At 41.6% G+C, this 26,168-nt stretch overlaps 6 protein-coding genes across 9 annotated transcripts; 2 read left to right on the top strand and 4 right to left on the bottom strand.

Moving 5' to 3' along the window:
* Positions 1-515: 515 nt before the first annotated feature.
* Positions 516-12,120, bottom strand: LOC138599285 (CCR4-NOT transcription complex subunit 2-like). 4 transcript variants are annotated; one of them, XM_069670859.1, is made up of 15 exons: positions 12,068-12,120; positions 9,833-9,985; positions 9,590-9,662; positions 8,793-8,940; positions 8,373-8,600; positions 7,347-7,426; positions 7,109-7,234; positions 5,498-5,643; positions 5,277-5,397; positions 5,022-5,178; positions 4,834-4,895; positions 4,625-4,674; positions 4,412-4,512; positions 4,027-4,171; positions 516-3,277 (listed from the first exon to the last, which is right to left on the bottom strand). In XM_069670859.1, the coding sequence occupies exons 2-15, from the start codon at positions 9,971-9,973 to the stop codon at positions 3,191-3,193; spliced, it is 1,665 nt and encodes a 554-aa protein (XP_069526960.1). In that variant the 5' UTR covers positions 9,974-9,985; positions 12,068-12,120; the 3' UTR covers positions 516-3,190. The 4 variants fall into 4 exon arrangements, with proteins under 4 accessions (XP_069526960.1, XP_069526961.1, XP_069526962.1 ...); XM_069670860.1 differs by having other exon boundaries at positions 5,498-5,628; XM_069670861.1 differs by having other exon boundaries at positions 9,854-9,985.
* A 3,738-nt stretch (positions 12,121-15,858) lies between these two features.
* Positions 15,859-16,265, top strand: LOC138599487 (histone H2A-like). Its single transcript, XM_069671184.1, has one exon. The coding sequence runs from the start codon at positions 15,879-15,881 to the stop codon at positions 16,263-16,265; it is 387 nt and encodes a 128-aa protein (XP_069527285.1). The 5' UTR covers positions 15,859-15,878.
* Positions 16,266-17,107: 842 nt separating this feature from the next.
* On the top strand, positions 17,108-17,593 carry LOC138599481 (histone H4). The gene has a single exon (XM_069671177.1). It carries the CDS (start codon positions 17,188-17,190, stop codon positions 17,497-17,499), a length of 312 nt encoding a protein of 103 aa, XP_069527278.1. The 5' UTR covers positions 17,108-17,187; the 3' UTR covers positions 17,500-17,593.
* A 1,059-nt stretch (positions 17,594-18,652) lies between these two features.
* On the bottom strand, positions 18,653-19,074 carry LOC138599480 (histone H3). Its single transcript, XM_069671176.1, has one exon. The coding sequence runs from the start codon at positions 19,072-19,074 to the stop codon at positions 18,664-18,666; it is 411 nt and encodes a 136-aa protein (XP_069527277.1). The 3' UTR covers positions 18,653-18,663.
* Positions 19,075-19,598: 524 nt separating this feature from the next.
* On the bottom strand, positions 19,599-20,493 carry LOC138599390 (histone H2B 1/2-like). The gene has a single exon (XM_069671045.1). It carries the CDS (start codon positions 20,478-20,480, stop codon positions 20,103-20,105), a length of 378 nt encoding a protein of 125 aa, XP_069527146.1. The 5' UTR covers positions 20,481-20,493; the 3' UTR covers positions 19,599-20,102.
* A 4,224-nt stretch (positions 20,494-24,717) lies between these two features.
* Positions 24,718-25,048, bottom strand: LOC138599725 (histone H4). The gene has a single exon (XM_069671480.1). It carries the CDS (start codon positions 25,027-25,029, stop codon positions 24,718-24,720), a length of 312 nt encoding a protein of 103 aa, XP_069527581.1. The 5' UTR covers positions 25,030-25,048.
* Positions 25,049-26,168: the final 1,120 nt, after the last annotated feature.

The following is a 26,168-nucleotide window of genomic DNA, read 5'->3' as shown; positions in this document are numbered from 1 at the left end:
CTCATGTGGACAAACTCCTGAAACACAGCTAAAAAAACCTCCTCATCTCAAGGTCCGTTTAGTGGCTTCTCTTGGAGCTCTCGACCTGACCTCTGACCTCTTGGGGAGGGAGTGGGATTTCTCCGTCACCTGTTCAGTTCAGAAATCATCTTTTAATCGTAAATAATGTAATGTTATAAAAACTGCTGAATCCTCACGACCTGCTCTTCATGTAAACTCACATTTCTGTCGAAAAGAGCAAAAATCAGTTACTGAGAGCAAAAAGAAAAGAGTTGATTTAAACTTTTACAAGTTTATAAAATATCTACATATTAAACCCAAACAAGACTGAGAAACTATTTTCACTGAACAAATGTAACTAAAAAATCACGTTCCGAGCTTTTAATGTGAAAATGCTTTTGATTCTTTTAAAATATAATAAAGTTTCTTAACATTTTCTTGGTTTTTTTTTGCACTTTCAAAATAAATCACACAAATGAAAAAATAACCACCAGGACTCCTTGCTCAGTTTCATTACCAGAATATTTATTATTTTATTCTTTTTCCTATTAAAACACTAGCTGCCATATTTAATAAAACAGCCAACGGCCAAGTGCCTCAGTCCTCATCCTCCAATCAAATCTCCTCCAGCGGGTCACGTGGGTCTGTGGGCGTGTCCTTGGCTTTTGTCGCTGCAGAGTGAACGAGCTGGGCCCTGTAGTCATGGCAACCGCCTGTTGTTGTTGCTAAAAGGTGATTGGTTGTTGTCGGGCGGAGTCGGGCGTGGTCCCCTGTAAACCGTCTCAGTCTAAGTATTGCATCGTTTACTGGCGGCGGGAACGTCTCCTCGTTTCAGTTTCTCTTTTTGTTTTTCCCCTTTTTCTTAAAAATACTGCCACATATGTATGTATATATATTTAAATATATACACACATGAGTGGAAATTGGCGCCTCCTGGAGGAAAAGTAATGCAATTGAAAGCAAGTAGTTTAAAATATTTCGACTAAAAATGAGGACTTTTCTTTTGGTTAATTTTGGCGTTTTGGTGGATCTTAGAAGGTTTGACATTTTGGGAAAACACTTTCACTTTCTTGCTGAGAATTAGACGAGAAGATCGACACCAAAGTCATGTCTATATATGAAATATGAAGCTACTGCTAGCAGCTGGTTAGCTTAGCTTAGCATAAAGAGGGTAAACAACTTCCCTGTCTAAAGGAAACAATTCCACATAACAGCCTCTCTAAAGACAATTAACATGTTTGTATCTCATTTGTTTAATTTAAACAAAGACTTATGTGTTAAAAAACAAGTGACCGTAATGCTAAGCTAACCATCTTCCAGAAAGCTAGCTGTCACCTAACTTTCGGCAGGAAATTAGACAAGTTTATTTCTCAAAATGTCAAGCTTCTTCCTGAGTGATCCAGAGAGAGGTCGATACAACAATCTGATTGGTCAGACTGTTGCTGGGCAGAAAACATACACAAACCTTAAACGTAGGAGGTGATACAAAAGTAGGGAAACACAAAGAAGTAAAATATCAGGAGTGAGGGAAACAGGAAGCTCCACTGGCAGGAGACGGAGCCGAAGTGTTGGAATAAATAACAGAAAACAAAGATGGAAAAAAAAATGGAGGAAACTGTGAAAGAGCGGCGTCACTGTGACGGGATGTGCTTAATGTTTTTAATCATTTATTGTCCTGTCAACAAGCCCCATGCTCAGACTCAACACTGAATGTGACGACTGACGAGTACTGTGTGATGAATCAATAATTGTAATACGTTTTTCCAAAGTCAAATTATGTATTTTTAAATCTACGGCTCCAACAAACTATTCAATCTTGATTTTGAATGTAATTTTTTTTCACTTATGAGGATTTTATCGTTTTAAAGCTGAGATAAAGAATCAATCAATGTTTCATTCAACAGAAATAAATATTTAAAGACATTTTTATTCCGTCTAATCTCCGTTCATGCTTCTCTCATTTGCTGCTTTTCTCTGATTAATATAAAACTTTAACGTTTTCAGCTGTTGGTTTGACGAGCAACAAGACTCAGCTTTGAGTTTAAGAAGTTTAAGTCTCTAACTGATGCAACTCATCATAAGTCGCGTAAGATTTAATTTGACAAAAGAACTAACTTTTAAAGTGACTAAATAATGTTTGTTTACTAATGTTAACGAGGGTGTAAACAGTGCAGTTAAAATGTTACGCTACATTTCTAACTTCAATTTATTTTTCTGTTTATCTAAATTGATTTTATAAAACTGGTATCGTTCACGAAACAAGACATCAGTATCAAAGACTGGGAAACGCTCACTAGAGTACAAAATGTGTATTAATCCGCTGCTGAAAATAGTCCCCCAGCAGCTGCTCTACTTCCTCCTGTTTGTTTGTTACAAACTAACGTCTCCGGCTGTTTGAGGACACGGCTGAGCCTCGGAGAGTATTTAGAGATCTGCACATGGGATTTGTTGACAAAAGGAAAATAGAACGAAGCCTTAAAAACAGTTAAAGTCTGGCTGCTAAACTTCACCTCAGTAAGTTAAAATCTGGAACAGAGAGTGATCCTTCAAAATAAAAGCCTTCAGGTGTGTCCACATAACATCCAACAAACCAAAATAAGATATTTTTTCTTCTTTTATTATGAAATAGTGCTACAATGTACATTGCATTTCCTCTCCTGACTCTCCGCTGTCTGCTGATGTGTGTTTTCTGATCTGATGCTGGAAAAGTAAAGAGATGATGGAGAATACTTCCTGCCAAAGGTCAGAGGTCAGACACAGAGTGTGAAATAATTATCCATCCTGACTGGTGATTTGTTTCTGCGTTAAAATCTGGTTCTTCTTTAAAAGCTTCTCTAGACAAAAATAGTCAAATTCTTAAGAGTGAATAGAAAGATGAATCACTCCATCAGATGGACACTTATTTACAGAGTGTGTGTGAATGTGTGTGTGTGTGTCTGAACCAAACTCATGGAGGGAGGAAGGTCAAATAAAAAAAGAAACGAGGTAAAGAACAAACAGAAATCTGAAAAGTTAAAATCATAAAGTCTATCCAGTAAAGAGGAGGAGGCGGGACGTCCTCTCCCATCCCGAGTCCTGATTGGCCAGATTCACTTAGCGTGTGTGGAGGTGGAAAAACCTAGAGGAGGTGATGATGATGATGAGCAGCCAGGAGGGCCAATGGCAGGCAGGCAGGAGGAGGTAGAGCCAATCAGAAGGCCTGCTGGGCAGGATTGTAGTTGAATGTGGAGGGAACGTGAGGTCGCTCTTCTAGCTTGTCGTACTCCAGATGAAACTCCTGAAAACAAACAGGAAGTCAGAACTTTGTTTGTTCATCATCTTATTTCTTAATGTTTAAAACACAAACTCTTTATATTCTACGTTTAAAAACTCGAGAAGGAATTTGCTTTAGTCAAAGTGTGCAGACAAAAATATGGAGGTAAGACACGTAAATATACAAAAAACTGCTGAAAACATTTTAATGTTCTTAAAGTAAAAAGGCTTTGATGTTCAGTAAAGTTAAAACAGTTATTTGGCACCAATAACTTCGTTAAAACAATTAAAATGAGCAAATTATTCGGTTTTTGTTGTAGAAATGTCATAAAAATTATGACCTTAATCTTACATGGACATTTTAATGAATCGAGTATTTTTGTTTATATTTACTTACTGTTGATATTTAGAAAGAAATAAATCACCATGAAAATAAAAACAAGAAGTTAAAGATGAAAATCACACAAAGACGCAGTTATTTTAATCAAATATCATCTCCTGTATTCAGAGCTGCAATGATTCATGATTATTCTATTGACAGATAATTAATCTGAAACAGTTTGATGGTTGTTTTGGTCAAAATTTTGAATGAGAAGAATTCGCTGCGTTTTCTCGTCTCAAGCTGCCCTCACACGACGAGGAATTAGCTCTCATTATCCGCTTGGATCCTGATCACGTGTGCGTAGCTTTATCGATTATAAACACAACTGTTATTTGAAGCCTGAAATCCTCACAGGTAGAACACAGGTGTGTGTATATGTGTGTGTGTTTCACCTTTGCCACCTTCCTCCAGTTGAGGCAGTCGAAGAAGTAGTAGGTCCCTCTCTCGTAGGCGTTGGTCTTCAGCGTGGGCTCCATCCCCGGAGCCCGGGTGATCCAAACCCGCTCCTCTTTATGGTACCTCCAGTCCCTGTTGAACCTGACACACACACACACACACACACACACACACACACACACACAGCGGCAGGTTAATAACAGTTGACATTTTGACAGAAGAAGAATAAAAAAAATCTATTTTTCTTCATGTGATCTGATGAGCTGGTTGTGTGCAGGTTGTGTTTACATGTAGCAGGATTGCGTGTGTGTGTGTGTGTGTGTGTGTGTGTGTGTGTGTGTGTGTGTGTGTGTGTGTGTGTGTGTGCGCGTGTGCTCTTACAGTTCTACTGCAGCCAGGAGTTGTAGTAGGTCTCCTCCGTTCATATAGTAGAGATAAAACAGCAGATCTTCACCATACCGAGACAACTTGATAGCTGCTAACTGCAGACGGGAAACATCAGTTAGACATCAGGTTTATTAAGTCGTACCTTATTTAAACCAAATAATCCAAAATTAATTCTTTACAGTACCAAGCAGCTTTTAAAGTACGTACCTTGTCCCTTATGTGGATGTTGGTTAAATACTCTGAGGGGACGTGGAAGTCTGCAGGAAGAGAAACACTGTAACACCTGCACAAACTCTTCTCCCAACCAACAAGACGAATGGATTACATGTGGATCATTTGGATGCCTTTATGACAGAGATGAATTCTGAATCGGTTTAAAGAAACGCTTCTTCCTGCTGTGTAGAGTCTGTACTCACCTATGTCCTGCGGTCGACACGGAGCCGACGCCCACGGAGACGCAAACTTAGGATACAGATTCCTGAGAGAGAAGGACACATTCAGACTCAATGTGATTACATGGAAACGGTTAATACTGTTTTGTGTGTGTGTGTGTGTATGTGTGTGTGTGTGTATGTGTGTGTGTGTGTGTGTGCTCTGTTCGTACTCGGGTGAGTTGAGGTTGAGGCCGAGCGTGGTGAGGTCAGAGCCCAGCGCCAGGTGGACCATGCCCGGGTCCGTCTCTGCCGCCCGGATGAACGTCAGCAGGCCGATCATCCCAAACTGGTCCGTTACCATGCCGACCGGGATGTTGGTCACACGGCCTGAGACGCAGAGACACAACATGACGATGATTTAGACTAAAATCTAACTTATTCTTTCATCTAAATATAATGTCTGTGAGGACGCTGTGTGATCTCACCGTCAGGAAGCACCTGAATCCCTTTCTTCTGCTGGTTGTTGTTGCTCGGTGCGGAGCTCTTATCGCCCGGGAACTTTGGACCATCTGAGTTAGAGGTGGGCTTTCCTGATGAGTTCAGATTCTGATCGGATTAAAAACAGCAGGAAAAAGCAGCTTTAAAGCAAAGAACAAAAACACAATGATAGACAGCAGAGAAAGAAATAAGGAGGACTGGCTCTGACCGTTTTGCTGTCCTCGCTGGTGCTGGTGGGGTCTTTCGTTTGGTAGTTTGGCCCGGGGAGAGCTGGGAAATCCTCGTTATGGATGGAGAAGTCCTGCGACTGCTCACTGGACGGCTTGGTTACCATGCCCACTGGAAAAATGGAGGCTAGAGTGTTTAATGCACTCATGTATTAGTTATAAGGTGATACAAGAAGACAACAACAGAAACACAGCACACAGCAGCAGACTCATTTTCAAGGTGTGTTCAGACAAAACGATTGAATTTTTCCAGCAACAGAATTTTACAGAAAATCGAAGACGAGATGCGAGTCATGGCGGGCCAGCAAACACGCTTCATGCATCATAAACGACGGCTCTGCCCTCCGTCTCATGTTACAGTAGTTTTAGACCTGACAAAGCTTCGTGTTGACTTGTTCCTAATCTGCATCATGATGTTGTTATTTCAGCAAACTTAAAGTCGAGCTGAAAAAGCAGAGTATCTAGCTTCCGTATCGTGACGTATTTCCGAGTGAAACAGGACGTGCAGGCGGGACATATCATCAGAGGGATTTGATTTGATCGTTGAGAAGTGGGCGTAGACAGACGTTCTCCACAGCGCAGCAGCTAGCTAACTGACCAAGCGTTCTTGGTGCTCTGCGGCTAAATGTTGCGGATTGATTGGTTGAAATTGGTTGGTGCTAACTTACGTAAGCACGCGTGAAATTTCAGATTCTGATATAAGAAAACGAAGAAATGGATTTTCTGTATTTTTTTGGGCCTATATTGTCACATAGATGCACAGTGTTAGCGGGGATGTGATATAAAAGGATTAAAATGACATTTTTCATTTCACCTCGACTTTAAGAGCCGTTAATTAAAATCGATCACAAGAAAATCTGTTTCTGTTTCATCCCGCTGAAGTAACCAGAGCGCAGCCTCTGTGTAACTTACAGAAACAGAAACACCCGTATTCATCTCCTCCGGGACGTAACGAACTATAAAATGATGCCGTTTCTTTTTGCCGACAGATTCGGAGGGGCGAATTGTTGCTTTGCTTTTGGTCTGAACACACCTTGAGACCTACAAGACTACAAAGGACAAATATCTTTTATTATGAGCTAAATATAAATGATCTTCTGTTTAATAAAATGATTTTAAAACATGCCAAATGTGACGTCTTAATGAAGCCTGAATTGTTCTACGACAGTCCTAACCAAAGAGACTTAACTCTGTTACAAGAACCAGAAGCTGTGAATGTTCCAAACTGAGAAGCTGGAATATTTAGAAACGTCTGTTTATGGACTGATGGATTAAATGTGTGAAATTGTTTCAGCTCCAGTCGTGCACTTTGCTTATTTACTGTCACGAGAAAACAAACAAACAATGTGGTGTTTCACTTTCTTCAGCAGCTCTGACTGCAGAGCCACGAAACAAAAAGTGAAGCCAGTCACAATAAAGACTAAAAAATGAGATGAAGTGCTTCCACATTTCCCTCCTCCGAGCTGAGATCGTTTTCAATTTAAATGAAATAAGAATTTGGAGAACTGACTTTGTTTAGTTAGAAAAAAAAGTTTAAATTACTTTAAAGGCTAAACGTTGCAGATTAAAGTCTGTAAAGAAGTTGTCCTCACCGTAAGGAGCCCGACCGGCCAGCGGGTTGAGCAGCGGGGTTGGATTCGAGCCTCCGTCCCTCCGACTTCTGTCTGCTAACGCTGGAAAATCTGACAGATCCAAACCCGTCACATTCTCACTGCCGTCTGCAGAAACGAACACACAGAGAGGTCAATGAAAGTCTCATTAGACAACAAGAAATCTGTAAATGCAACTACGACGTTTCATCTCTAAGCGGAGGTATCGGAGGTTTTGTACCTGTGCCATTGAAGATGTTGTTGGAGAGAGAGTTGTTCATGTTGTATCCTGGATTCCTGTTCACACCGAACCCTGACATACTGACAGAGACAGTTGAACAAAGATTAAACACCGAAAAACCAGAAGTGAGATCAGAGACAGAGACGTGGGACAGACGGCTGCACAGCGACGCTAAAAATAACAAGTGTTAACAAACAATTGTTAAAGTGAGAGTTTTACATTTAAATTAAATTATAATATTTAGATAAAGAGACTGATTTCATTTTAATGTCTAAGAGAGTTCTCACTGTATGTGGAAATAAATCCACAAACTGGAACAAAACTCAACGAAAGCGAGGACGAGGGAACGATCACAGTTTGTCAAAAAGCTCACTCTGACTTTATGTCTCATTTTTAGTTGGCTGATGAATTTACAAGAGGAAGAAGAAATGAAGATTATAAATCAGAATCAGAGCAGGAACGATCGGTCGATAACTTTCTAAACGATATAACTCTGAGTGAAATAACTAACTTGACCTGAACCCACATGAGGGATGAAGCATTTGAAAGTCTTTGGTACCCAAGAAGAAAGATTTCAGACGTTTGGACATAAAATCGAAACATCTACGGTCCTAAGACCCTGAGTCGGTCCCTCCAGGATCTCGTGGGCCAAAATGTTTTCAGACACGTCAGACATCCACTGTGAGCGACTGTGAGCGACACTTTCATAAAACCATCGACTGGCTGAGAGAGTGGAGAAGACAAAATTGCACGCTCGAGAAAAAGGTTGAATTTGCGTGAATTCGTGGGAACGCGACGTTGCTGCTTCCTGGAGGGTCTGCTGAGTTTTCTCTGTTTTTATGCTGAAGTCACAAAAATAAGTTTCTTTTTTGTTTACATTTATGCTGTTTTGGATTTTTGGTCGGACAAACAAACAACTTTTAAAGACCACATTTCTAACTGATGACCTGATAAAACACCTGGAACATCATTTTAAATTAAAATTGATTCTTAAATGCAGCTCGACACAAACTCTTCTTCTCCTACCTGTTGATAGTGAAAGGCTGCCGCGCTTGCTGCTGTTTGGGCATCCCGATGATGCTGGGTGACGATCGGCTTGGACTCCCCATGCTGCTGCTCCTCCCCGCTCCGACTCCTCCGGCACCTCCCCTCTCCACGCCAACTCCCCCCACCATCCCGGCCGACTGCGCCGTCGGACCCCCCACCTGCTGGCTGTGGTTCAGCACGCTCCGGCTGCTCATGGGCAGAATCCCCCTGCAGGGAGGCGAAAAGAGAGGAGGACGTTGAGAGTATTTATATAACATCTGTCATTCACAAAATCCAGCTTCAAATGATTTACATGTTAAAAAGAAACGAGGACAATTTAAAACAGTTAAAATAACTTCACCAAATAAATTAGGATGTTTAAAACACACACATAAGGAGAGTATATGCGTGTGTGTTTACCTGCTCGGCGAGGGAGGCGTGTGCATTGTGCCAGTGTTGGGTGTACTGGCATGACTGGGGAGCTGACTGCCAGACTGGTTCAACCCACTTCGACTTAACTGAGGAGCTGCACTGCTGTTCATCCCACGCATGGGAAACCCCAACGCACCTGCAGGAAGGAAGGAAGATGATGGGCGATAACATTTGCCTCATCAGAACATGTCGAGGCAACAGTGAAGATGTAACAGGCAAATCAAGAGCAAGTCCTGAGAACTACTTTTCAAGGAACTAAAAGGTTCCCTCAGGAACGACAAGCATGTTGTCTGTGTTTACATCTGACCCGGAGAGGAATCAGAAATTCTTGTACTTTTGGAGAGCACTTCACCTCAACAGGTAGTTTTGGGAGGGTAAAATAATTTCTCTGGAACAACATTTAGAGCCTGGTCTCTGCAGCGGGAACAAACTGAGTTTCTCCAAAGGTTAATGGTCTGTTTGTAAAGTTCCTGAGGTGGAAACGCAACATAAGGCTGCTTGTGTTTTCTCCCACAAGTTTCTGCTGCCGCTGGAGATTATTTAGAGTCAAGACAACAAGAAGCAAGTTGTAGAAAGACTCAGTTATCTGCTGCTTTTAGTAACAAACACAGAGTAAAGATATCTCCACAGCAGACCTCCTCATCACCAAACAAACTTTTCCAACATAGCTCTTTGTCACACGCGGGGGGGATACCTCAGCCTGATCTGTACAGTATGTTAGTTTAGTTTTTAAATCCAGACTACAAATCAAATCCTCCACTGAGGGCATCAACAACTGGACTTACTCTGAGGGCCATATAAACTGGCTCCGAGCTGTGACAGTTGACCCGTTGAGGAAGCAGAGGAAGACGCCAGCATCTGGAGATGAAAAAACAAACATCCTTTAAACTGTCTCACAACTAAACAGAAAAAATAAAATAGTACTTCTTTGGTTTACGTAATCCAAGATGTACTCGATAATCTTATATAGTTACGGTTCTGAATAACCTAAAAGAAAAGTGTCACCACGACCTTAAATTATCACTTACAGAGTTTAACAGATAACTCACGTCTTTGTCAGGGCGGTGTGGAGGGAACATGGACTGTTGGGTGTAGTAGAGGCTGGAGTCGTCCGCGTAGTCGCTCTCTACCCCTCCCTCCATAAACTTCTTCCGGTTAGCACCAAACATACCTCGTGTCACCTGAGAAAGCAGACAAAGGAACCGGTCAAACTGATGCCTCAGCTGCTTCCTGTCACACCTGAGTCTCCAAATCCATTTAGGTTGCTGTGAATAAACATTCATCAGGCATGACATGCGCGCAGATTTTGGACCTCTTTAGTAAACCCTGATCATGCCTCTGCATCTTTAAGTCTGCAAACACAAGAAGGCCTCGCTTTCTCACAATAGACTAGTTTGCATTGCAACCCCGAAAAAATAAAAATAATTTTAATTAAATAATTCCTCCCAAATGCAGCTGGATGTTATTTCCTGCTCAGACAAAAACCGTGTTGCAGCTGATAAATATGCACGTATTTGGAGCTTTGAACCATTTGTTTGACAAAACAACTAATGCCAACATTGTTTTAAAAATCAACAAGCATGACTGTTAAAAGTTATTTCAAGACTAGTTCATATTTGTGGAGGCTCAGTGATAACATATTATCAGAATGCTTAGGTCACAATATGATCTATTGCAGTATATTACTGTTTAAAGCTGCATTTATATTACAGCAAAATGAGCTTGTCAAGCAGACAGACACAACGCTGACATAACAGCTTGGCTTAATGTTGTGCACACCTTATGAACTGAACTCATATTAGTCTAGTTTGTCCAACTCACCTGGATGTAAATGTGTGTACACTACTTACAGGTGACAATGCAACTTAACAAAAAGTAGCTCAGTCACGCAAAAAAAAAAGCTGAATTTGTATTTGCAATATTACCTTCAGAATTTAAACACTAAAAGATCAACAGTTGGTGTTTGTGAGTCAAGATCTTTTCCACCACCACCTAAACTATGATGAAAATAAATGCTTAAAGCATTCACAAAATATCTTTATCTGTGCAGCTGACCCAAGACTTTGTTTTAACACATGTTCATAAAGGATCTTTACTCAGAGGTTATTGAATTCAAGCTTGTAATGTGTGAGGAAGTTATTTAAGGGTAGATCCAAACTTAAAGTAGCAGGACGTGTCTTGGAAAAAGCTGGTGAGCATCAATCAACAGACTGAAACTGAGATGAGACCGAAGACTTTCAGTTCGCACTTTATAGGCCACTGAACATGAATATCATATTACAATAAAAAGGTCTACCTGCCTGAAACACAGGCAGCTGCAAACATAATGTGGTGCAAAATCTGCAAACACATAGTTCCAGAGCCGTGTTTGCACATTAATCTGTCTGGATTACTTTTGTTTACTATTGTAGGTTAACCAGACAGTAGCCCAGTGTAGCGGGGATACCCAGTGAACACCGGCTAATCGAGCACGCTTGCAATGTAAAATAAAGAGAAATGTTGTTGTGTTTAATGTTAGAAACCCTCTAAACTTTGTGCAACCTAAACAAACCAGTGCGCGGTCCTTAAGCTTGTTTCAAAGCAACGTTGAAGCTGCAGCAGTGTCGCAAAAGGCTAGCTAGTGTTAGCCTTTGAAGCTAATGCTAGCTCCGATAATCTGTCTCACTGACGTTAATTGAAATTAATCACTACTTGCTGGTCTATAGACAACACAAATTAACCGGTTTACCGTTATTTTTATTCTTTTTGTAAGCCCCGTCACAAATAATAGCTATAAGCTGACGTTAAACTGTTAGCTTTAAAATGTGCCAGGAGCTAATGCTAGCCGACTAGCGCTTGTAAGCTAATAGCTAGTTCCATAGGAATGAATGGGGACGTTAGCGTAAGAGCTAACGCTCACTACTAGGCGAGCTAATCGGCTAACTGCAAAGCAAGAATGGCATAGCAGAGACAGTTTTAACACTATCTGGCAAGCAGATAACGCCGGTTGGAATACAAATATGCAGACGGGCCACCGGGCAGAGGACAGAGGCCGGCAGGTGTGTTTTTGTTCGGGTTTGGGCCTACTGCGCCTCCGTCGATTAGTTCCCCAAAACAACAACAAAAAGAAACGAAAGCGAGCTGCCGGATTCAGAGTCGTATTTTCCGCTTCCCTTTACAACCTGGCTCCCTGGTAACTACCACATGACTAGAGTTTAATTTAAATGAGGTTTTGGTCAGTCGTTGCTTATTAAAGAAATTAAACGACTAAAAAAGGAGCTTACCGCATCAATCTTTCTTCCCCGCTACAATCCAAGATGGCCGACATCTCTTCGTCAATCAGCGAGGATGCTGGGATGCCTTTCGCCTCTGACCCCTGAGCCTCCATCACTACAATACTCTACTATACTGACTTTCTTTAAAACCTCCATCACTCCACTCTAAGCTGTTTTGCACCATACATAAATATAAACCTCTCTATTGTATTTCTACTTAACCTCCACCATTCCTCTGTACTCTAATCTCTACTATCAGTCTTTAAACTCAATTATTCCACAGCATTATACTCCACTCTTTTATATTCTACTTGTATCTGCTGTCTGTCTTCTGAACCGCCATAACTCCTTTAAACTACTATCTGTACTGTACAGTAAACTAATATGTTCTATTGTCTTACATCTAAACAGTGGTGTGTCCAGAGTTCAAAGAAAGTTTTTTTTGCACTTGGTTAATAATGTAAAACAGTCACAGTTTAGTTAGGCACCAACACCTCTTGGTTAAGTTTAGAAAAAAAAAATCATGGCTTGGTCAAAACTTTGACAATGGCCTCCTGTACACCTGTGTGAAAAAACTTCCTGGTGACAAAGTACAGGCCAATCACAGCACAGTATGGCGGCATGAGGCGGGACTTAAAAAACATATAAAGATACCTTGTCTCAACTGCTCTTATGCTCACGTTTTATTTCACAAGAACCTACCAACCTAGTATAGACTTTATTCTTCAAGTTAACATATATATTTATCTCCATCAGCCACATACAAAGGGAAACAATGTGGAATTAAAAAAGTCAAAATTTAAAGCACCAACAAATTACAATAAATGGACAAATTATTTTATTGAGGATATTGTGCCAAAAGTTGAAATTTACAATACAAATGTATTTACACATTTTATTTATTTGTTTGAAACTTGGTTCCGCCCCTTTCTGGGCAATTAGCCAATCATACTTTAGCATGATACTCCATCCTTACTTCACTTCCTTACTTTGACCCTTCACCTTACAGTTCTCTTCTCTGCTATCTGACCTTCCAAAAGTCTACTCTGAACTGTTATGACTGAACTCAACTCTGAAGTAGTCCCTAACTCTGAGCAATAACTACTTTTAACTTTGGTACTTGAACTATACTTTGCCAATAATACATTTTTACTAAAGACAAATCTCAAAATTAAGACTTTAAATTTTTTACTTTTAAAAAATTTACTTTTTTACTTTTTATGCAACGTTTTCTTAATAATAAACAAATTATTATTAATTGGTTTATCAAATTGTTCTTATGTTTGTACATTTGAACCAGTAACAGGCTTTCTGGTTTTAAATATATCAAAAGTTGAAGGCTACATTTGCTTTACTTTTACTCTGTAACATTACACAGGGGAATAAGGAACATGCATGTGACAGATGCACATGAAGATTAAGATTATACATTCAAATATATGATGATATCACGACATGTTGTAGAATAAACTACCAAAAAGCATTTACAATCTTTGTAATCAGCTCCACCTAAACCATCTACAACAGTCAAAGCTGCTTACAAATTCATGTATCAAACATAAACATAAACATAATTAATTCTGTTATAAAACTGATGCACACATTATTTTCTATTTTTCAGCATGATGATAAGGTTACTTTAGCTTTTGAATATTTATACTAAAAGTCGGCCTAAACATTGCAATTAATGCACTTTTACTAAAGTAATATATTAAATGCTGAACTTCTACCTCGACTGTAGTAGCCTGTTTTTTTGTTTTTTTGTTTTGCTACTTTGCTGGAATAAAATGTTGAGTTTTTTTTTTTTACCTTCTGGTTCTTTAATGGTGGAGTGTAACTACTAAAATACAACTACAAATTCTGCCTGAGTAAATCTGTTTCGAGCTATATGGCTTAGCCCTTTAAGGCTATTGCTAGTGAGTTTATCTCTCGCGCCACCGTGCAGCATCGGGAAAAAAAAAACGTAGTCCACGCCCACCTGCGCGATTGGCCTCACGCTGGGTCTCATCCTGATATATTGCCTTAAGACTGTACAATGAGCTCACAGTTCTTCAGCGGTGAAGTAAATAATCTGAGAGTGGAATCATTGGAGAAGATGTCCATCAGTGACGCTTTCCTTGGCCTGATGGAAAAGACGCATCCACCCGATGAAGCAATCGCGCTTCCACCAACGATGGACCGGATTCAGACTCCGCCCTCCTCAGCGAGGCCCCACGCAGGTCGCTTCTTCCGCTCCCCTTCCCGCCTAGAGCCTGCGGAAGACCTGCCAGGTGCTCGAACATGTGTTTCTGGGCTACCCGTTTCTGCTCCAACGACGCTGCCTGCTATAGGAAGTATGCTCCAAGAGCTCCCTGCAATTACTGAGAAAGCAGCCGCCTGCAAGAACCTCACCGTCCCACCAGCGCCTCCTCCTGACGACAAGGCCGGCTTCTTCGCCTCTGCCCTGGTGGCCTGCCGTGACCCTTTGTGGCCTCGCTTCCCGGCTACTATTCCACATCAGTCTGGTGCAGCAGCTGAGTCGAGGAAGTTAAAAGCTCCTGTGTCAACCTATGTGCCCCTCACTAAGGTTGAGGGTCTCACAGAGACTGTGAGCCTCTGAGCTTTACTGTTTTCAGCTCTGAGGTGGTCCCTCAGGAATGAGAGTGAATAAGTAACGAAGTCTTGTCTTGAAGTAAAATTATGGGTTGCATGCACTTCAGTTCAATGGTTTTCTTTTATGGAACTATCCCACTGCTATTTGAGTAGAATATTCTATTGTTGACATTAATGGCACCTCAGAAAGTACTTTAATTTACCCCTTCTATACTTTGCTGATAATACATTTGTGTAATACTAAAATCAAATCTCAAAAAGACTTTTGCAACATGCAACTCATATTTATGAGTGCTCATTTCACCACTTATATTCATGGATATGAACGATCGACAGACTCTCTGGTTTTGTTTATTACAGAAAGTTTGATGCTACATTAGATGCCACGTTATTATTACTTCACACCATTACACGGGGGAATATTCCAGCACCTGGACTCAGCAGGAACCTATGCCAGGATCCAGGAATGTGCCTGACCCAACCTGCAGGTGAAGTGTCCTGCTCAGAAACATACGGACCCTGTTTCATTTACACGCGTTGATTTGATTTCTATTCATTATTTGCTTTACTGTTATATTTTACTGTTTAATTAAAAAGTGTTTCTTGCTGACAGAGAGACAATTCTGCTCCAGCTGAATGTATTAATTCATCCGTGATTAAAGATAACGGGAAACAATTGATCATGACCAAAGATCTTTTAAAAAAATGCAACATCAAGCAGATTAGTCGCTTTAATTAAGCGAATTAACTCTGCAAAATCACATATTGTCAGACTTTGTGTATAATTTTATTGCTCGAAAAATTCAGGTAGCCTATGTAGGCTACGCTCTGAAGGAATTTGACTCCGGTTTAACGTTGCTCTCCATGTACTATCATTAAATATTGAAATAATATGTATCTTCAATCTTTAAGCACGAATACAGTGTTTAATGTTTGGTGCCTCTTTTATACCGTGTTTTCTAACCTTTTCTTATTTTGACAATAGACTTATTCATTTCACGGTTTCCGTGATGTTTTATTTTGTAAATCCCTACAAAAAGCGCGGGCGGAAGCTGTGTTATCTCTCGTGATTTGACAAAAACTTTCTGTTCTCTGATTGGACGATAACACATACGCTCACTCTGACCAATTAGCGACTACATAGGCGCGGCTAGTGAGCATATATTTGGTGAGACTCTACACCAGTGCATCGTTCATCTGCATCTCTAAGAACAAAGAAAATCTCAACATGTCTGGAAGAGGAGGCAAATCCGGAAAGGCAAGAGCAAAGGCGAAGAGCCGCTCATCCCGTGCTGGACTCCAGTTCCCCGTTGGCCGTGTTCACAGGCTATTGAGGAAGGGAAACTACGCCCAGCGTGTCGGCGCTGGAGCTCCCGTCTACCTGGCGGCTGTGCTCGAGTATCTGACCGCTGAGGTCCTGGAGCTGGCTGGAAATGCTGCTCGTGACAACAAAAAGACCCGCATCATCCCCCGTCACCTGCAGCTGGCTGTCCGTAATGACGAAGAGCTGAACAAACTGATGGGCGGCGTGACAATCGCACAGGGAGGTGTGCTGCCCAACATCCAGGCTGTCTTGCTGCCCAAGAAGACCGACAAGGCCGCAAAGAGCAAGTAAAGCTCAACTAGGAAAAACAACACAAAGGCTCTTTTAAGAGCCACCCACCTTTACCTAACGAGCAGGTTCTTACAATGATAAAGCACTTACAGATTCACTATCTTAAAAAAATGCCAGTTTAAGGCGACTGACCGTGTCACTAGCGTTAAAATAGAATCGGAAATAAGTTGAGGGGATAATTATATCATACAATTTTGAATAGAGAAAATTATTTTACTGATTGATAAGTACAGATGCCACAATTTAAAAGGAGATTAAATATTGATGTTTGTCTCAGAGGTACCTTAACATACATGATACCAATGCCTCTGATAAGTTGCGTATTTTAATCAATGTTTAGTTCAATCATCTGTCTGTAATGGTAATTCCAAGCTTAATTGGTAATTCGATTTAACACCGATCATAATAACCAACGGCCATCTTGTATACAGAACAATCAATCAGAACAATCAATACGTATTAAAACAGGCTCCAGTTGATATTCTTTTGAATTCGAATTAAAATTGCACTGAATAGGGATTTCACGTCCTCAGACGCTGTGGTCAATATCCAAATACACAACTCCAAAGTATGGTACAGAAATTAAAAAAGGTCAAAGTAATTGCTTATCCAAAGAAGATGGAAACAATACACTTTGGCCACACCATTGACTATTGTTGAAAACAATCGTCTGGTTAGTAATATGTACAGACGAAAAAGGCCTATGCAATGCTACTGTCAATATATAGTGCTTTTATTTTGAAGGAATTTTTTTCTAAACCGGTTGACTTACGTTCTCCAGTCTGAAGAGTGGAAGAGGAAAAAATGGCGGGCTGAGCTCGTGCTGATATTCTTCACTTACGTCCGCAAACAGACTTTAAATAAGGACGTTCCTCAGTGATTGTTACCAGTTTAGTCTTCGTTAGAAACCTGAACAGACATAATGAGTGGACGCGGAAAGGGAGGAAAAGGACTCGGCAAAGGAGGCGCCAAGCGTCACCGTAAAGTTCTCCGTGATAACATCCAGGGCATCACCAAGCCCGCCATCCGCCGTCTGGCTCGCCGTGGCGGAGTGAAGCGTATCTCCGGCCTGATCTACGAGGAGACACGCGGTGTGCTTAAGGTGTTCCTGGAGAACGTGATCCGTGATGCCGTCACCTACACCGAGCACGCCAAGAGGAAGACCGTGACAGCCATGGACGTGGTGTACGCCCTGAAGAGACAGGGCCGCACTCTGTACGGCTTCGGAGGTTAAACCGCATCCTATCTGACCTGACAACAACCCAACGGCTCTTTTAAGAGCCACCCACTCACCTCGAAGAGAAATGTCCTGTATTGCTGCTGCTATCATTTATTGTATGCTGCAACTGTTAATATGACTTAAGAATTGCACTCATTAAAGCCCTCTTAAACAAGCCCCCAACAGCTCCATGTAATGAAATTGTATACATTTAATTTAATTTAATTCAGATGTTCAGTCAGACTGCACAGGTTATTCACACTACGTGTGTTGGGTTCTTTTAGGACAACTAACGCAATGATGGAGGGTTAGGGTTAATCCCTCAAGAAGGGAACAGGTAAGAGGTAACCAACCCGATTCTGGGGTGATGAACAAAAGCCTTAAACCTATTACGGCCAAGTGTAACAAGTAAATCATGGCTTATATATTTACGTAAAGTAAGTGACGGAAGTCCAAATTCCCAGTATCAAAGTAATGTCTTTAGTAAATGTTTCCGCGGAGGCCATACTTCATCATCCAATACACTTTATGTAAAGCACTTGTGTTTTAATACCACACTGTAAAGCACTTTGAGCTGCATTTTGTGTGTGAAAGGTGCTATACAAATAAAGTTATCAATATTGTGTAGAACCTACGTGCTGCAGGGAATAAAAAAAGTGATTGTACGGGCTGTTCACTTAGTTTCTCTGGTTCTTAATCAGTTTTGTGTAGGTGGTTTAGCATGATGCAAGCCAATGCAATGATGAGGAAAGATACAGAGTAGAGTTGAGGAAAAAGTGCTGTTTAGAGGCTGTGTGGCGTTTAAACGTCTGATTTTCTACAGAGTACATTGTTGTATATTTAATGTAGCTCCTCCAAGTAGTAGACATGAGGCCAGAGGTCATGGTTAAAGAACGGGGTTTATTTCAAGTACCAACCCGTGAGAAGTGAGTTTAAAGAGATCTTTCTCCAAGATCTTTTCGCGCTGTTCTTGCAGGGTGTGTTTAAAGTGTCCGTTCGGAAACTAGGTCGGCAGCAATTAGTTCCGCCTCCATGGATGTTTGCATTACATGTAGGAACCAAACACCGGGAGGATAATAACATAGCCGAAGTGGGGCAGTTAAATGGAAGGATAGCAGCTCTTAGACTGAGATAGGTGGCTCTTAAAAGAGCCGTTTTGTGTGTTGTATTGAGGTGAGTTTAAGCTCTCTCTCCACGGATGCGGCGGGCCAGCTGGATGTCTTTGGGCATGATGGTGACCCTCTTGGCGTGGATGGCGCACAGGTTGGTGTCCTCGAACAGGCCGACCAGGTAAGCCTCGCTGGACTCCTGCAGAGCCATGACAGCGGAGCTCTGGAAGCGCAGGTCGGTCTTGAAGTCCTGAGCGATCTCACGGACCAGGCGCTGGAAGGGCAGCTTGCGGATCAGCAGCTCGGTGGATTTCTGGTAACGGCGGATCTCTCGGAGAGCCACGGTGCCGGGCCTGTAACGGTGGGGCTTCTTCACACCGCCGGTGGCCGGGGCGCTCTTACGGGCAGCCTTGGTGGCCAGCTGCTTCCTGGGAGCCTTTCCTCCGGTAGACTTACGGGCGGTCTGCTTGGTTCTTGCCATCGTTAGTTTTACGTAGCTATTCTCCTATCTGGGAAATGAATGCAATGACTTATTCACAGCAGAGGCCGTTTCTTATAGCCAACGCCAGAGCGCTGTCAACGCTGATTGGGCTAAGACAGTCACGTGATCATGCAGAGCGTCAATTGGATTAGAGAGATTTTAAAATTCAAACTTCCCGCCCTAGGGGCGGATTTCAACAGTCTTGTTTAGTGAGTTAAGTATTTAGGGGGAAAAGTAGAATATTAATGACCGTTTGTTTGATACCTACATAGAAAGAGAAAAAAAGAAGAAATGATATAAACAAATCTCACTGTTGTGAAATAACCACAGACTGTATGAATAAATAAATAAAAACTCTTTACGCTGTAAATTCTCCTTTGCATATCTACAGTGGATTGTGCAGTTTTCTTTTTTAGTTAAAAACTAATTCATGATCTGATATACAATAATATACAATATATAGTTCTAATAGAAACTGGTATGTTCAATGAGCAATATTGACTTAAGTACACAGAGTACATGAGTGGGTTGAAAGTAGTAGAAAATGGTTTTATTTAATTTTAATATTTTTAAAAACTTCCGTACATGCAGCTATATTTGCAGTTTTACAGAACTCCGAGTTCATTTGAAAACTAATTTTACACTTTCTACTTTATAATGTCGCGGCTGTTTTTAGCTTTTCAGGCCCTGGTGTCTTTTCCGGTTTGAGGTGCTGTCAGAAATTGTCCTGTAAATGCAGCTGAAATCGGTACTTCATTCTTTTTGTAGGCACATTTCCTTAAAATTCAACCCCGACCCTTAACGCTCTCTAAATTACCCTAATTGGTAATACAGTAAATATTGTGGGAGCAAACTGGCGCTAGATTTAATCCCTCATATTATCCATTTATACAGCTTTACACATCAGACTATATTTCCACACACGTTTAAAACAAGGGAAGTGCAAATAACTTGGAATTAATGTCTTCAAATTCATGTGGGTGGCTCTTAAAAGAGCCGTTGGGTTGTAGGTAAGACAGCAGAGCTGTTTACTTGGAGCTGGTGTACTTGGTCACGGCCTTGGTGCCCTCGGACACGGCGTGCTTGGCCAGCTCACCGGGTAGCAGCAGGCGGACGGCGGTCTGGATCTCCCTGGAGGTGATGGTGGAGCGCTTGTTGTAGTGAGCCAGACGTGAAGCCTCTCCAGCGATGCGCTCAAAGATGTCGTTCACGAAAGAGTTCATGATGCCCATAGCCTTTGAGGAGATACCGGTATCAGGGTGGACCTGCTTCATCACCTTGTACACATAGATGCCGTAGCTCTCCTTCCTGGTCTTTCTCCTCTTCCTGTCCTTCTTGCCGGCGGTCTTAGACGCGGCTTTCTTGGAGCCCTTCTTGGGTGCACTTGCTTTTCCTGCTTCAGGCATGGTTAAGTCGTTCTCGTCGTTGGCTGACGATGATGTGACAATTGCCGTGCGCCGGGATTTTTAAAATCAACTATATGCAAATAAGGGTGTGCTGTTCCCGCTCTGCCATTGGTTGATTCCCAGCGCTTCATGGAGTAACTATGCGGAAGTTTCTTAATGCTACAGGGAGTGTGCTTCTTGTTCTTTGGCTGGTTCAACTGAATGGAGGTCACTTTAACTTCCTCATGCTGCAGAGGAGAGAACTTTATCTCGTTTGTGAAGCTACAGATGATTTTAAAATGAATTAAACAAACCTTTGTGTTTCATTTTTAGTTCTGTCTTCTGTTGTAAGCAAGATACATTTACTAACAAAACACGGAGACATTTGTTATTTTAAGGTAATGGAACCGTTTCCTGGTCAACATGTTCACAGTCTGCATTAGAGTTGGACATTTTCACTTGGATAAGACATTTTTGGACTATGTTAAGACCTATGAAAGACTAGATGTTTAAGTGAGGCTGCATGGTGGTGCAATGGTTAGGACTGTTGCCCCACAGCTAAAAGGTTCCAAGATCGAACCCTGGTTCCAATGACGTGGGCCTTTCTGTGTTTGCATACTCTCAAAGTGCATGCGTGGGTTCCCTCTGGGGCTCGGCTGCCTCCCACAGTCCACAGACATGCTCATTAGGATTAGGGTTGCCAGTAGGCATGTGTGTCAGCGTGAAAACGTTGTTTGTCTCTATGTGTCAGCTACAGACTGTATAAAAAGATGGCCGACATGACAGTTCCCTGTAAGTGGAGCCAAACCCTCTCTATCGCCCCCTGCTGACTGGCTGCAGTATAGCTCATAAAGCCCGCCTCCTCCATGTTAACAGATGGGACATGAGTCAAACTATAAAATCAAAATACACGTCAAATAAGTTTACTTTTAATGAGTTATTTGATGCTATAAAAAGGGGGTGTGGCCTCATGATTGACAGCTCTGTTGACAAATGGGGCTCCTTCAGCGTTCTGTTCCCGAGTAGCAGAGTAGAGGAGGAACGGCGAGAGGAGACGTAACTAACACTAACACTACAGTCATTGAACTTTCCATATCTGTGAACATTTGCTTTAGACCAACACAAGAAGCTGTTCTGCTGTGAAACACGCCGGCGTGTGGGATCTCATAACAGAGTTAACTGATACAATGGGTGAAGAATTGGACAATCCCATAGTGATAAGGGAATTTGGGGAAGCAACACTTGAGAATAATAGAAGCGCAGGCCCTGATGGCTTTATTTATCAATTTTTCCAACACATTTAAGGAGATTGTAGCGACTAAGGTGGTAAAATGACGGTTAAAGCCTAAGAGCGGGTTGTAACTGTGAGGCGCATCGTTCCAAAAGAAAATCCAAAGTCCAAATCCAATTTTACCTTTTATTAAACAAAAGACGAATAAAGTTCTGAAACAAAAAGGCAATAAAATAACATGAAAACTACTATAACTAAAACGATGACGGTCAACAGAAAATACTCAACCCACTAACCCTCTTTTGTTCTGCTCCCGCAACCCAGCTGAGTGATACAAATAATGACAAAACCCCGCCCCCGTATCCATAACCGGAAATCATGCTTACCCAGTCCTGCTCCACAGATACACTCAGGAACTCTTTAGTCTCCCTGGTCATGAGACGGTACAGCTGTCTGTCTATCTGTATATCTATCTATATATTTATCTATCTATCCATTGTGATACACCCAGATCAGACTGGTTTTATAACTGGTTACTATGGAGACAACATTCGGAGACTCCTCAATATAATTTCACAGACAGAGGGAGGGGGGGTTATGCTCCTGCCTTTAGACGTCCAGAAAGAGTTTGATCACGTATCCTGGCTATTCTTATTTCAGACATTACAACGTTTAAATTTTGGGCATAGCTTTCTCACATAGATCAACACACGATATTCAAACCCGCAGGCCTCCGTTAGAGTAAGTGGATCTGGATCAGAATCCTTCACTCTGGAGCGGGGCTGTAGACAGGGATGCTCACTTTCACCCCAGCTGTTTGCAACCTGCATTGAACCTTTAGCTCAGCTAATCACAGACGATAGGAACATAAAGAGGATTGCGATCAGAGAGGAGCATGAATCAACTCTCTATGCCGATAATGTCCTGCTTTATCTGTCGGACGCCACGGCAACAATACCTCATTTGAAAAAGATTATAGATCAGTTTGGCTGTTACAGGGTACACAGTGAATGTAGACAAAACGGAGGCCTTGGACATAGGGGGGGAATCACACAATTATTCAAGTCTCAAAGTGGGTTTAAATGGCCTATAGGGGGGATTAAGTCTCTTGAATATATATCGCTCACTCCTAACAACAACATAATTCAAAGGGTTAAGAATGACCTGAAGCTGGACGCCTCTCCCCATATCTCTAACAGAACAAATTGAGAGTGTAGGCATGAATGTTTTATCTGATTGAGATGCTGCCTGTTAAGATCCTAAGAAATATAGTCAATCAACTGGACCGACTATCAAGATTCATGTACCAAGAAAAAATGGCTGCGCATTAGACTCAAAACACCACAGCTCAAGTCTGGTGGAGGGTTGAGCTTGTCAAGTTTAAGGTGCTACTTTTGGGCAGCTCAGCTAAAAGCAATGATGGCATGGGTTAGTGAGTGTACAGAGACATGACGGCTGAGCATTGAGAAATATCATTGCAAAGAGACACTCGAAAGGATCATTCCTAGATATATCAGTAAAAGAAACTTAAATGAGTGAGTGGACTGAAGCTACCTTAAGAAACCCTACTGAAATGGAAAGGTTCTGTGAAAATGTCCAGTCAGAGAACGTTAAAGATAAAGCCATGTCCTGATTACATCATGTGTTGTTACGTATGGACCCAAACAATTCAACATGTAAAATGAAAGATGAGAGACTGAACTGATGCAGGAGATATGCTCGGAGTCACACCTAGTTACATGCTCAAATACATGGAGAGAATACAGGTGGAAGATTATCACCAGGTTTTTTAGAACACCACACATGACAGCTAAAATGAACCACTCGGCTTCTAGCAATTGCTGGAGGGACTGTGGGGCTCAGGTGAGCAGCTATGTGCATACACTCTGGCCATGCCCGAAACTGACAAGTTATCTGTATTTAAAGCTGTAGGGGAAATCATGCATAATGACATCCCACAGGATCCATGATTCTCCCTGTTAGGAATGTAACCTGTTGGTACAGATGGTAGGAGTCAACGTTACTTCGGCCTGCTCCAAATTCTGTTTACAACGGCGGTTAAATGTATTACGCCCCACCTACATGTGACTTATGGATACAAAAACTATGGGACATATACTGTAGGAAATAACACACTTACTGAGGTTTCATAAACTCAAATTCATTAAGAGATGGAGCCCAGCCATGACGCTACTCACACAATAAAATATATACAGTATATTTGTCATTTCTTCTTTCCCCTTTTTCATTTTCATTCCAGGTTTTTTTTTATGTTTGATTATCCTCCAGACTTTCCGGTCTGTGATGAATACTTCTGAAAACATGGACAGTAATGACCGTGTACTTGGACAATCTGATCTGTGATGAATACATTGATGATATGATCCTTAATGAGTGCTCTGATAACCTGGGCTGTTCTGACTAAACTGACAATATGATCTGTTATCAATATCATCATATCACACTGAACCAAATATTGAGACTTTTTATTATCTTAAAATAGTTTGTACTGTGCAAAAAACAAAAAGTAAAAAACACACCCCTGTTCGTAACGATATTTTTCATATACACAGTATTCACAATACTTTTCAGTGTGTTGCAAAGAACTGGTGATGTCAAAATTATGGCACTACTAGTCTTCTTACATCAGCTCCAAATCTAGATTCAGTTCTCACTCAAGAGATTTCGTGTTAGTTAACTTTTTGATTTACAGTCAGAGTCTCTGTAGACCTAAACTTCACCGTGAAGGGGTCACTTCAAATGTTAAAAACGCACCTAATAATTTAGTGACGTAAACTGGGTTCTGATCCATCTTCTAGAAACACTTTCGGACGTTATATTTTCACAAGACTGCATCAGAACAAGGTCATAAACCTTTTTAAAGCACACACCAATTTTGTATTTGTTTACACTGCATACTGAGTTTACGGTAGGAACACAAACAACGGCTTCATTATTGGAAAGTAAGCGCTGTAGATATTGTGGGTGGCTCTTAAAAGAGCCGTTGTTTTGAGATCAGATTGTGATTTAACCTCCGAAGCCGTACAGAGTGCGGCCCTGTCTCTTCAGAGCGTACACCACGTCCATGGCTGTCACGGTCTTCCTCTTGGCGTGCTCGGTGTAGGTGACGGCATCACGGATCACGTTCTCCAGGAACACCTTAAGCACACCGCGAGTCTCCTCATAGATCAGGCCGGAGATACGCTTCACTCCGCCACGGCGAGCCAGACGGCGGATGGCGGGTTTGGTGATGCCCTGGATGTTATCACGGAGAACTTTACGGTGACGCTTGGCGCCTCCTTTGCCGAGTCCTTTTCCTCCCTTGCCGCGTCCACTCATTTTGTCTGTTCAGGTTTCTTACGAAGACTAAACTGGTAACACTCACTGAGGAACGTCCATATTTGAAGTCTGTTTGCGGACGTAAGTGAAGAAGGACGGCACGAGCTCAGCCCGCCAATCCCCCCTCCCCCTCTTTTTACGCTGGAGTCTGGGAGCTAACGCCCTTTCCTGTTTAAAAACATCTTTCAAAATAAAAGCCACACTTTAACAATTTGACCGACGATGGTGGAATTTGCTTTGGAATGCTTTTTAAATAGAGTTTAATTGCTCTGTACAATCAGATGAGTTGGTGCTGATCAACAGTGAGGGCCCAGCCATTTGAATGTTGTTATGATAGTTCATACAACACATTTAGATCGTATGCTCCTCATTTGTTACAGATTGATAAAATCCCGTAGTCAGTTATTATTGTTAGGTTACATTACTCATATATTGCAGAATGACACACTAATGTATGCAGTACTTACTTAAAAAAAAGGCAGATTAATCAATAATTACTCAAATATAATGAGAAGTGATTTTAGTGAGTGAGTTTTAAGGGCTGCTGTGGGGGTGAAAAGCCACCAGGGGTCAGTACACTGCAGTTTATCACCGTTTGGTTTGGATCTGTCACCGAACAACCAAACCAAAACATCCAGACACAGGAACAGCTTGACCCCGGGCTGTCTCTGATCAACAGTTACCTCAGTCAGTGTCAGTCCACATTCTGTATACTGAAACACTGCAACCATCAACCCCTAACAAGCTGATTCATAACAACATCCATCTCACCTTTGCACTGTTAATTGCACTATTGTCTCCTGTCCTATAAGAATATATACATTCTTATATATATATTGATGCTTTTTAATATATATTTGTATCCATAGGTCTGTATATAGTAGCTTAGTTTTTAGTGTCTGTGTTACCTTGTCTAAACTTTTAAGTGTAGTATGTCAAGTTGTGTGTCTGTGCATTGAGAGTTAAGAAAAATGTTCGTCAAATGTTTTGTATGTGCCAACCATAGACTATAAATAATGGACGTAGTCTCAGTGACGTCACCCGTTGGTTTCTGAAGCAGCGTCTTGAAGCCCGAATTGCGCCGCCGCTGGGGGTCGCCATATTGGAAATGCCAGAGCCGGCTAATCCAGAGGCAGGCA

Source organism: Semicossyphus pulcher, unplaced genomic scaffold, assembly GCF_022749685.1.
Source record: "Semicossyphus pulcher isolate SPU_LCO1_2020_fin unplaced genomic scaffold, fSemPul1.0.p SCAF_20, whole genome shotgun sequence".
Classification (NCBI taxonomy): Eukaryota; Metazoa; Chordata; class Actinopteri; order Labriformes; family Labridae; genus Semicossyphus; species Semicossyphus pulcher.
This window is presented reverse-complemented; position numbering and strand designations above follow the sequence as displayed.

Bases quoted from the DNA above. Each gene is read 5' to 3' on its own strand.
- LOC138599285 (XM_069670859.1), bottom strand. From the start codon at position 9,973: ATGTTTGGTGCTAACCGGAAGAAGTTTATGGAGGGAGGGGTAGAGAGC. The intron at 8,601-8,792 runs GTAAACACACAC...GCCTCCCTGCAG, and splicing joins ACGCCTCCCTCGCCGAGCAG to GGGGATTCTGCCCATGAGCA. The intron at 4,675-4,833 runs GTGAGTACAGAC...CTCTTCCTGCAG, and splicing joins GTGTCGACCGCAGGACATAG to ACTTCCACGTCCCCTCAGAG.
- LOC138599487 (XM_069671184.1), top strand. From the start codon at position 15,879: ATGTCTGGAAGAGGAGGCAAATCCGGAAAGGCAAGAGCAAAGGCGAAG.
- LOC138599481 (XM_069671177.1), top strand. From the start codon at position 17,188: ATGAGTGGACGCGGAAAGGGAGGAAAAGGACTCGGCAAAGGAGGCGCC.
- LOC138599480 (XM_069671176.1), bottom strand. From the start codon at position 19,074: ATGGCAAGAACCAAGCAGACCGCCCGTAAGTCTACCGGAGGAAAGGCT.
- LOC138599390 (XM_069671045.1), bottom strand. From the start codon at position 20,480: ATGCCTGAAGCAGGAAAAGCAAGTGCACCCAAGAAGGGCTCCAAGAAA.
- LOC138599725 (XM_069671480.1), bottom strand. From the start codon at position 25,029: ATGAGTGGACGCGGCAAGGGAGGAAAAGGACTCGGCAAAGGAGGCGCC.